Here is a 10,818-nt window from a genome sequence, read left to right as displayed (position 1 = left end):
AGCCGAGTGCTGAAAAAAAGGAGTCAACACAGGCCTCAGCTTTAGATGGAAAAGGCTGTGTATGTTTACCTAGACCTCATTAAAGGTGAACCTTGTCATATATCATGTCAACTGTCTTGTCCTTAAGAGGTTATTTTCCCCAATATATTTCTGAACTATGTTTCTCTAAATGCGCTCACATTTGGTATGGTTCATGCAGAGTCTTTGTCTAGAGTCAAAACCTCATTGGGATTCACCTGAGCTTCATTTGTAGATGCCTCTATTGGTTTCCAATGCAGTGTTGATTGCCGGTCGCTGGTATGCCCGCCACCGGTATTTTAAGGGCTATTGTTGGTTAGTTTGAGGGTTCCAGAATTTGATCCCGCAACATTACATCTTTCAGGCTGACAGGTACAAAGTCTAATCAAATCTTACTCCTCAGAAAACAATGCAAATATGGTGCTGCTCTATATTATGTTGATATCATGCTCTATAAAAAAAGATCAAATCAATATTCAACCGATCAATATAAGAGTAAAAACTACTAATGATTCTCATTCTTGCAGAAAGACCCCCCACGAAAGCACTCATTTGATGCTTAAATTCCTGCGCCTTTTCCTTTTGAAGTCATTGTTGATTTTTTATTTGATGGAATATGTCCTAAGAACTTATCAGTGTTTCCAAAAATAGAAAAGGAACTAACTGCAGAAAGGCTAGTATCATCTCTTTTGCACGTCCATTGCATTTAGCCTTTCCCCATGAAGTCTCGGTCACAAATTGCTACCCTGAAACTAGCACTGTTCTGCCTACAACTTTAATAAATGTATCGTGCAGCTTGCATGATACAATTGGAAATGGTAATTAGAGAAATGGAATATTCCTACAAAGTGAAAATTAGGAAGAATGATCGAATAGAGAATGTCAAATACAAGCTAGAGCGAGATAGCTAGGTGTTACTTTTGCACGTTGGTAGCTTCCATCTAGCCCACAACCCTTGTACGGACGAATGAAATAAAGGAACCCAGCGGAATCAATATCTCTATTGTTCGTTCTATAGCCGATATGCTAGTGCGCCCCTTCCACTCGCCCAAGAGCCTTTTGCAGATTAGCTAGCAGTGCCGTTAAAACCTTCTAAGCTTTCATGTAGATTCTCCTATCTCAATGGATCTCTACCTTTATATATTGTGATCAGATATGCTGTCAAGTGTAGCCGCGCGGCTACTGCCTACACACATCTTTGCCTGGATGTTTCCATGAAGGAACCAATTGGATGTCTCAGGAAACCTTTGCTTTGCTACACTTTTTTGAGTATGATATCTATGGGGGTGTACTGGTTAGCAGATTCTGCCAAACAATCTTAATTATCAAAGCCATGTCCTTTCGCTATCACTTTATTTTATCCCCTCAAGTATAACATGAGCCTATCATAGCGCCTGGCCCCAAAGCTAACCAATCACATGGTTGCTAGATCACTGAAAGGTGCAATAATTTATCCTTGTATGGCTACCAAGGGTATGCACTGTGCCATGGTGATTATGATTCAGAGCAAACCAAAATACTTTCAAGGGAATTTACAGTCGAGTCGAATGCATTGATACACACTTCATCATGTATTCTGGGACACTATGTACTCCACCAATTAATGTCTATGGGAGCAAGTTCAATTTGCTGAAAAAGGAGAAGGATTGATATTGGACTTGATTGCCATGCATTCAACCAATTAATGGTCCATTTGGAGGATGGAAAAATATGAGGGCTTACAATGCAATATGGACGATTAAAACACAATCATCAGCTTAGAGCGGGCACATGAAGATGCGCGTGGTGGGCTCAGTGCAAATCTACATTCTTTTGTTTCCTTGCTAGCAATTAAACTGCACGTACACGAGGTCTTTGAATATATCCTTTTTTGTTGATATGGTCACCTAATCTCGACCTGTAATAGGCCAATACAGAACTTTTGATTGACGGGAATAGCCCCGGCTCCACACACACACACAGAGGCCAGATGCAGCCAAGGGTAAATGTTTAATTATGAAAAACTGCGTCAGATGATCATGTCATTGCCAGGATGATCGGCCAGAGGCAGCCCCAATCAGACCAGAAACACGGTCATGTGCTTGGACAATCAACGTGGGACTCTGCAGGCGCAGGTCAGTGATTCTATATTTGGTAACTATTATCTCTGCATGTTTGCACCCACACAAGCAAAACAGATGTTGATCCTGTGATCGGGAAGAGGGTTTGAGAGGCGGAAGCACAGCGCTGATAAAAACAGCTGGGTAGCCCCACCCCGACCACACCAATGGCCAGACAGGCAGGGATTCTCTATCGACAAAGTACGTGTTCCATGCACGCCCGTGGCACCACGACACCTCACAGGTTCCACCCCTTGCATGTGACCAGAATTCAAAGGTACTGTGCCCTCCCACAGTGCAGTGCAACCTTGCCTCTGTACTGTGAGGACCCATCTGCTGCTGACCAGTCTCGGTAGTATTCTTGCTTTGCCTACCCATACGTACGCACCACTACCATCTTTCAATCTTTAAGCGATCTCCAGCAGCTGGATGCATTTTGGTCCCCAAAAGTAACCGCACACGTCTATTTGCATCGGGTAGTGTATGTGAAATTGATCTTCAAGCCACGATTGACCGTTTGCACCTATTTGCCCAGCGGCCGGCCCGACCTATTTTTTTATAATTTTCATTAATAGAAATACATAGTTGATATAGCTTAAACAAAAAAAAAACATAGAAAAATCTAAAACGGAGCAACGACGGAGCAATGCCTACTGGGCGTCTAGTTGTTGCCGGTGAGGTTGGCGATCTCTGGAATCTCCCATGGTCAGTCCATCACTGGCGGCGGCATACTGTATACCGACGGCGGAGGAGGAGGAGGAGGAGGGGGAGCCAAAGCTGCAGGCTCAGGCCATGGATCCCACACCACCGGAGGAGAAGGCAACGGCTACGTGCGCCTAGCGCTTAGGTGTCACTGGCCTCCCCTGCGCCATCGTAGATTCCTGAAGCTGGACGGCGAGGCCATCCCACTAGGGCAATGGCGAGCTCGATGGCCTCGTCCTCGTTGAGATCCGGCGGCTGGTGCTCCGGATCCCACGTCGCGCCATAGTTGTCAAAGTGCTCGTCGACGTGGTCGTTGTCTTCGCCCTCGACAAAGTCTTCGACTTCACCCTCGTCGGTTTCGTTCTCGTTGTTGTTGGTGAGGCCGGTCATGAGTTCCCTGTTAAACTCGACGTCTTTGAGGTATCCCACTCAGTGCTGCGGTTTGAACTCCCATGTCCCAAACGTGATCCAATTGTACGGTTGGGTTGAGGGTGAACGCCGAATCATCGCGCATGTTCGATGGCAGTATGAACCGGTGACCGCCGGATCTCACACGCGAGGGACCGACACCCGGTAGGCTGGCATTTGACCATGGCACTCCACCGGGACGTAGCGGTGCTGCTGCGGCTTCTTGCTGCCACGCGAGGAGCTGGCCCCGCTGTCGTTCTTCGTCTTGCGGAAGGGCCAACTTTTTTCCATGGCGTGGGTCAGGAGAACGCAGGTGGCGAGGGCTAGGACAATAGCAATGGCATGTGCGATGAAATGGCCGCCGCCCAGTGCCCCTTAAAAAGGTTGGTTGGTTCCTCGCCTTCAAAGCTCTGGCACTGAAGCCGCATCGACACCGTCAGCCCATGCGCGCGGAAGGCGAGACGCGTCATTAACGTGGTGCACCACCTGCCAGTACTAGCGCACAGAAGGCGAAGCGGTCATTGGCGAGCGGGCCCAAGTGTGAAGGGAGCCCACACAGACCGCGCTGTGTCCGCGTAGACGCATTCACGATGCAGATTTATGCCGCATTTGCGTCTCCGCGAACAATCCGATGAGTTTACGTTAGGCCGCTGGGCTGGGTATAGATCCATTTTTTTGACTACGTGGTCGCAAATGGTCGTTTTAGGTCTATTTAGGTCGGGCCGCTGGTGATACCCTGGTTTTAGACCTATTCGTCACAGGAAACGGATAGAGCCTAACGTTTTGATCTGTGCCGACAAGAGAATAAAGAAAACCTAGCCTAGCGGCACGGTGCAAACATACCGAGGTGTACGGCGTCGACCAATTCCCGATCCAAATTTGGGTTGGGAATGCACCGGAGCTAACAACGTCCGTGTCCTTGCACATCCCCCTCTTCTCCTCCTTGGGCCCGCCTTCTATGGCACACAGGCCACTCAACACCCAAATCGTGCCCCTCTCTGCACTGCAATCCTATCGCGATGCTGCCACCTGCCCCTCGTCATGCTGACGGCATCCTTGCGCGCCCTTCCCATCTGTCACCTCGGCCCTATCCACCAGCAGCGACGCCTAAGACCTGTTTGACCATTTGTGCCGACAAAGATAATGGCTAGTGACACGTACATGACAATTGTATCATGTTGTGCATAGATGGACCTTAGGAAGTGGATCGAGTTTTTCTACAAGAACATCATCTACAGATTGTCGGATGACGCGTCGAACGATGAGATACCAATTCATGATGGCCGCGACCACCCTCATCCATGAGCACGACGAGAAGGTGCGTGTGGGGCAATATCAAGCGCAATTGAGAAGCTGGGCACCACAGACTAGACTCTACAGAGACTACTTCCATTCTACCAATCTAATCTATTCGAAGCACATATTCTGGTGTCGCTATTAGATGTCAACGAAGTTGTTCTTTACGATTATGGAAGGCACGAGGGACCACGACTCATACTTCAGATGCATGCCTGATGCGGCCGATAATCTTAGCTTTACCTTATACCAAAAATGTTTTGCAGTCATTCACATGTTTGCATATGGAGTTGCTGGTGATCTTGTTGATGAGTACTTGCGAATAAAGGAGACCAAATGACTTGACTTGACATAAAAGTTTTGCAGAAGCGATTGAGGTGTTCAATGATATTTACTTGAGGGAGCCAAATGTTGACGGCACTGCTTGGTTGTTGTCGACAACGAGGCAAGAGGATTTCCGAAAATGATTAGAAGCATAGATTGCATGCATTGAGAGTGAAAGAATTGTCCCTTTGCATGACATGTCGTTCTTGAAGCTACTGCATCACAAGATATATGGATTTGGCACTATTTTTTTTTGGCATGACATATTCTCACATTGACATCAACGTGTTCCAGCGCTCCTAGATATTCTCTAGGCTTGCGGAGTTGCGGAAGGCAATGACCCAGTTGTTCACCATGAGATCAATGTCCAAGCATACAACAAGGCCTACTATCTAGAAGATGGCCTGTATCCTAACTGGTTCACACTTGTGAAGACAATCCGTGCTCCTGAAGAAGAGAAGAAGAGGTTTGTGAAACAACAAGATGCTTACATGAAGGATCTGAAGTGGACATTTGGGGTGCTTCAATCTTGGTGGGCTATTGTTCCTGCTAGAACATGGAGCATTGGGACCATGTGGGAGGTGATAACTGCTTGTGTAATCATGCACACCATGATCGTTGAGAATGAGCGTGACGAAGGTCTCCTTAACCAAGGGTGACAATTTCAGGGCGATTTGATTGCACCGCAACCTGGGCCAGCAACGTTTGAGTTCCGCCATGTGCATCATAAGATCTATGATCGTCATACCCACAATCGACTTCAAATAGATTTGATTGAGTATCAGTGGACATTTGCAGGAGAGTCATCTCATCTCATTCATTTTGTTTGTTCTCCTATGTGAATGATGTTGTTTATTTGTTGGACTATGTTGTTTATTTTGTTTCACACTATTTAAAATAATTTATTTAAATTAATTTGATTGCAACATTATTCTTTTCCATTTATATGAGCCAATTGGGTACATAGCCCTATTTTGGGCAAATAACTAACAAAAGAAGTCCTCTATATGGGCTTTAAATTTAAAACAAATATAAAAAACCCTAATCTAGGGTTTGGTCGAGGACGCGGTGGACGCCGGTGCGTCGCCTAGTCCCTGCTGCCGTCCTCGTTGTCGGCGGTGACGACGTCCCCGGGCGGCGAGACACTGTTGTGGCTCGACCGCGCCGGGGACTCCGGCCATGGAGACCACAAGGCCTCCTCCCAGGCGGAATGGGGGTCCGGAGCCGCCCGCTGCTCCGCCGCGGCAGCACGGAGCTGCGCCTCCCTTTCCTGCCAGGCGAGGGCCTGGCCTGCTGGCGCCTCCCCCCCGCCGCGCGGCGCCTGGCCTCCTGGCGCTGCTGCTCCTCCGCGCGGCGCCTGGACTCTTGGCGCTGCTGCTCCTCGCGGCGGTGTCTGGCCTCCTCGCGCCGCCGCGTCGCTTCCTCCTCCCGGCGGGCCTGAGCGAACAACTCCCAGGCCTCGGCGTCCTCGACCGCCTGCCGGGCCTCCTCCTCCATCGCGGAGGTGCGAATGGCCGCTTGCAGTTGCGGCCACTTCGCTTCCTCCTCCGCCGCCGAGATGATGAGGGCGGCGCTGAGGTCGGGGTCCTCTTCGGAGGTCTCCGGCTTGGGCTGCAGCAGCAGCGGCGCCGGTTGCGCCAATGCTGCGCCGCCGCGGGCGGCCTCTCCGATGTGGAGGCCACCGCGGTTTCCTCCGGCGGCCCGCAGCGCCGGCGGAGGATGGCGGCTGCTGCTGGCCTCCCCGTCGTTGGCTCCAGGAGCGAACCGTCGCTTCGGGGCCATGGCGGCGGTTGCGCTCGGGGAGTGTGCACTGGAGTGGGGAGTGGACTGGAGGAACAGATCGCTCCAGTCCACATTTAATAAGCCTCCACGGTCACCGATAGGTGGGCCCAAGGGAGACGAGCAGGCCAGCAGGCGGACGCGACCGGACGCCGCGTGCCATCCGCGGCCACGCAAACCTGGCCCAAATTTGGGCCGGGTTTGCGTCGTTCCGGACGCCGCGGCCGTCCGCATTTGCGGTGCGTCGCGGCGTCAGGCCGCGTATTTGTTCGGCTGGACCCATCTGGACGCGCGGGCGCGGGATGGGTTGCGGCGTTGGAGGTGCCCTTGTGCCCACTACCTAGCTAGGTGGCTTTTATTTCACCTTGAGCGTTTTCCTCTCTAGCCACTTCTCTGTCACTTGAGCTTCATGTACCTCTAGGTATCAGTCTTGGTTACCCAGGGGCCAGGGCCCGGCTCCGGTCGGTGGTAGCCAGGCGGCTGCAGCCTCGCTAGCCATTCCTGCTCAACCTAGCTAGTAGCTCTCAAAACATTGGGCGTGCATGCATGGCCCGCTTAAACTACTCATGCACTTGTCCTTTTGGCACTAAAAAAAGCTGAAGTTTCTGTTCCCTCGAGAGAGAATCTATCTTAGGGAAGAGCTAACCACCCCAAAAATGCCTGTACATGGCTGGTTCCACTGAAAGATTAGTGATTTTGCTGCTGGTGGCCAGCCTAGTGTGGGTTTTAGCTAGCACTTGGATGCAAAGTTGCGAGGGAGGGTTGCAGGCTAGCTTGCAGCGCAAAGGGACAGTCATGGTAGATACTAGGTAGGTCGTGAACCTGGGAAAGGCTGCGCCACGCCATGCATGCATCCAGGCACAAAATTGCAGGACTGCAGGGGCTAAGCTAGCCCTAGCTGACCGAGCTCAGTGGTAGCTCGTCGGCATTAGTCCAACGATTTGATGGCCGGTTGATTTTAGGAGCGGATTAATGTTGGTGTACTAGGAAAGAAAGAAAACAAGTGGCTTGCGGATGGATGAGATCTTGTGTTCTTGCCGGGGGATCTTAGGAAGATCTCGTGGCTGCTTATGCCGAATCTTCTTAATCAAATCATATATACTACTATGAATTAACATGAATCCTATATCAGATCTCTTGCTTGCTTGAATGGCTTCCAGGAGAGACGATATCAGATCTCTTGCTTATGCGATTTCACGGCAGAATTTAGCCCTTTTTCATTTGATGCACATCACATCTTGTGTGTCTGTTGTGTCAATAAACTAAAGTTCTTTTTAAATATCCCAGTGCTGTAGCCAGCCTTCTTAGGCTTTGCTGGTACTGTTGCCAGGTAAGGTGTAGCTTAGTGGTGTGGATCTATACTTGTCTGTTATTGGCTTCTCGGAGACCGTGGTCCTTCTTTCTAGAGAAACATTCCCACGTTTGATTTGTTGACCACTCAAATTGACCTGACTATTCTTTGACCTAACTATATATGTAGCGCTACTGCTGGCTCAAACAAGACATTACTTTTGTTTCTAGAGAAACATTACTTTTGTTTATTTCGAACATAGCAATACAATTGACTGATTAAGTGAAAGAAGAGTTGGACAATTTATAAAGAAAACTGTCCGAAAACCATACAACAGAAAAAGCACCATGCCTGTCCCGAGAATGAGTCGATGACCAAGTCGCCATAGCGACCGAAGCCAACACCCATACAACTCAACTCAACAAGGCAGAGACGACCATACAAAGCCACAACCCCATCATCCACGCCGTGCCCCCACATGAAACCGCTGAACTAGTTGGTGTATACTTTCAATTAGTGCCGGAGGTGGATTAAGTTGATTAACCATATATGAAGATATATACATTTCACCATTTTTCTCTCTGAAAGCAGACTCTCGAGGAGGTATATCAACACTGATCACTTGAATGTTTCCGGTGATATGTATGATTGTTGGCCAGACTGGACTATGGCTACTTTTAACATCCTTTTGGATTTGTAAAGTTTGCGGCAAGTAGTAATTACGATGTTGTTGAGATGGAGTGCTGATCATGATTCTAATTACGTGTAACCTTTGGCTACGCGCCTGTGTAAATGACAAAATCTTAACCCAGTACCTGGCAACAGTATGTAGCCATCATCGAGGGCCACATGTGCCTGGATTATTTTATCAATTATGGCGTGTTTTCGCCATCGACCTGGAAAGTAAAAGAAATCAGCAACCAACAATCTGTTGGGAGATGTGTTTGCCTGGATCCACAGTAGCAATGGTGACCAGAAGTCTATCCTTAAGATACTGAAAGTCTGGATGAGTTGTTCCGGACGATTTATTTAATATATAATCTTCATTCCAAGTTACTCAAAATTTATGGACGAAGCAACTTTGACTTCGAATGATGCGATACAACAAATGCATACTGCCTGTGTTTGTTGGCGAATTTTTTTTAAATAATACATTTTTTAATATTAATTCCAGGAATAATAGCCGTTTTTAGCAAATTTCAGAAATAATACACCGTCGGGGTGGTTGAACCCGAAATTGGAAAATCGGGTTAGACGAACCCGAAGTTGCAATATCGGGGTTGAGAAACCCGATAAGAACATTGTTCTGCGCCGTGAAGAAAAAAGAAAAACAACAAATAAGTAATCGGGGCGGGTGAACCCGATTTCTAAAAATCGGGCAAGTTGAACCCGACTTTGCTAAATCGGGTTTGTTGAACCCGATTTTTTGCAGCAAGAATTTTTCCCGCCTTTTCGCGTTCGCACCGCCGTGTTTCCCTCCCGCCTTTGCCGCCACCCTTCCCGCCACTTCTTCCCGCCAGTCCTTCCCGCCATCATCTCCCGCCACTATCTCCCGCTATATTTTCCCGCCACACTGTCGAATTTTTGCCTATAAAAGCAGGCATCGCTACTCTGGATTGCACAAGTTCTTGTATCTCTATTTTATCCCGTTTGCTCACCCTTAGCCATCATGAGTGTGCCTTGCTCTGACCAGGACTTTAGGCCGGCGAAGGCGAAGGCTGCAAGTTTGCCCCCGGGTGTGATCAAGGAGCGTTGTTGGTGCGGCCGTGTTGCTAAGGTTAAGCAGGTGGAGGATTTCTCCGACTGGTTCGGCATGAAATTTTTCATGTGTGCGAGCTATGAGCATGATCCACCCCGTAGTTCAGCTTCGTCGTCCACCAGGCCGCCGGTATGTTTGGACATAATTTTATGTTGGCTTAAATTTGTTTGTGAATTTGATTTAATCTTACTGTTTGTGTTGTAGTCTCCCCCGCCCCTATGCAAATGGTTTCACTGGATAGACACGGAGCAGCCGGATTGGGCGCGCGAGGAGGTTGAGGAGAAACAGCGCCGTGCGTGGGCAACGTTCTTTGAGGAGGAGCGTTGGGAAAAGGTTCGTGCTAATGAGAAAGCAGAGCGAGAGAGGCAGATACAGAAACTAAGGGCGGAACAAGCTCGTAATCGCGAGGTGAATCAGAAGAGGATGGATGATGAGGCTGCACGTAGGTTTGCAGAGGAACAGGTGCGCAGGGAGGCTCGTGAAGCGGAGAGAAAGAGACTAAGGGAAAGAGCTGCTGAGGCGCAAGCGGCAGAAGAACGCGGCGACAAGTCTGGAAAATGGCCACGGTGGACGCAGGGAAAGTAGAGTTATGTGTCGTACTGGCAATGTATCTTAAATTCAGTTTTAGTTTGTCGTTGTATCTTAAATTCCGTTGTAGTGCTAAGCCGTATTTTAATTTCAGCTGCAATGTATCTTAATTTCAGTTGTAGTATTAATGTGAAATGAATTTGCCCCGAAAATGTTGTGTCAGAAATTTGGGCTCAATTGTTTGCCGCCACTTTTTCCCGCCCAATTTGTCCCGCTCAATGTTCCCGCCATTTATTCCCGCCCAAATCTGCCGCCAATCTTTCGCGCCCATTTTTTCCCGCTCACATCTTCCCGCCGAAAGTCATCCCTTGTAGCCTATAAATACCCCCACCGTTTTCTTGTCTTTCAGTGTAGCCTCTCAACAAGATGGATCCCCCTTATAAGAATCCCCCCCATCTTTTCAATGAATTCATGGCCGAATATCTTCTAGATAGTGCTCGCTATGTGATGAGGGAGAGTAAGATAGAGACATTCGAGGAGTTCATCAGTAGCGACGCCTTGCTCCGTAAGGTCGGTAGGAAATTTGAGACTTGGTCTTATGGATATCCAAAGTG

At 48.7% G+C, this 10,818-nt stretch overlaps 2 protein-coding genes across 2 annotated transcripts; both read left to right on the top strand.

The window, feature by feature from the left end:
• The first annotated feature begins 4,506 nt into the window (after positions 1 to 4,506).
• LOC139837888 (uncharacterized) lies at positions 4,507 to 5,506 on the top strand. Its single transcript, XM_071827195.1, has 2 exons — positions 4,507 to 4,545; positions 5,162 to 5,506. The coding sequence occupies exons 1-2, from the start codon at positions 4,507 to 4,509 to the stop codon at positions 5,504 to 5,506; spliced, it is 384 nt and encodes a 127-aa protein (XP_071683296.1).
• An 851-nt stretch (positions 5,507 to 6,357) lies between these two features.
• Positions 6,358 to 10,421, top strand: LOC139837887 (uncharacterized). The gene is made up of 3 exons (XM_071827194.1): positions 6,358 to 6,753; positions 9,611 to 9,805; positions 9,881 to 10,421. The coding sequence occupies exons 1-3, from the start codon at positions 6,358 to 6,360 to the stop codon at positions 10,259 to 10,261; spliced, it is 972 nt and encodes a 323-aa protein (XP_071683295.1). The 3' UTR covers positions 10,262 to 10,421.
• Positions 10,422 to 10,818: the final 397 nt, after the last annotated feature.

Source organism: Lolium perenne, chromosome 3, assembly GCF_019359855.2.
Source record: "Lolium perenne isolate Kyuss_39 chromosome 3, Kyuss_2.0, whole genome shotgun sequence".
NCBI classification, from domain to species: domain Eukaryota; kingdom Viridiplantae; phylum Streptophyta; class Magnoliopsida; order Poales; family Poaceae; genus Lolium; species Lolium perenne.
The sequence above is the reverse complement of the archived record's forward strand: the minus strand, read 5'-3'. Positions and strand labels throughout refer to the sequence as shown.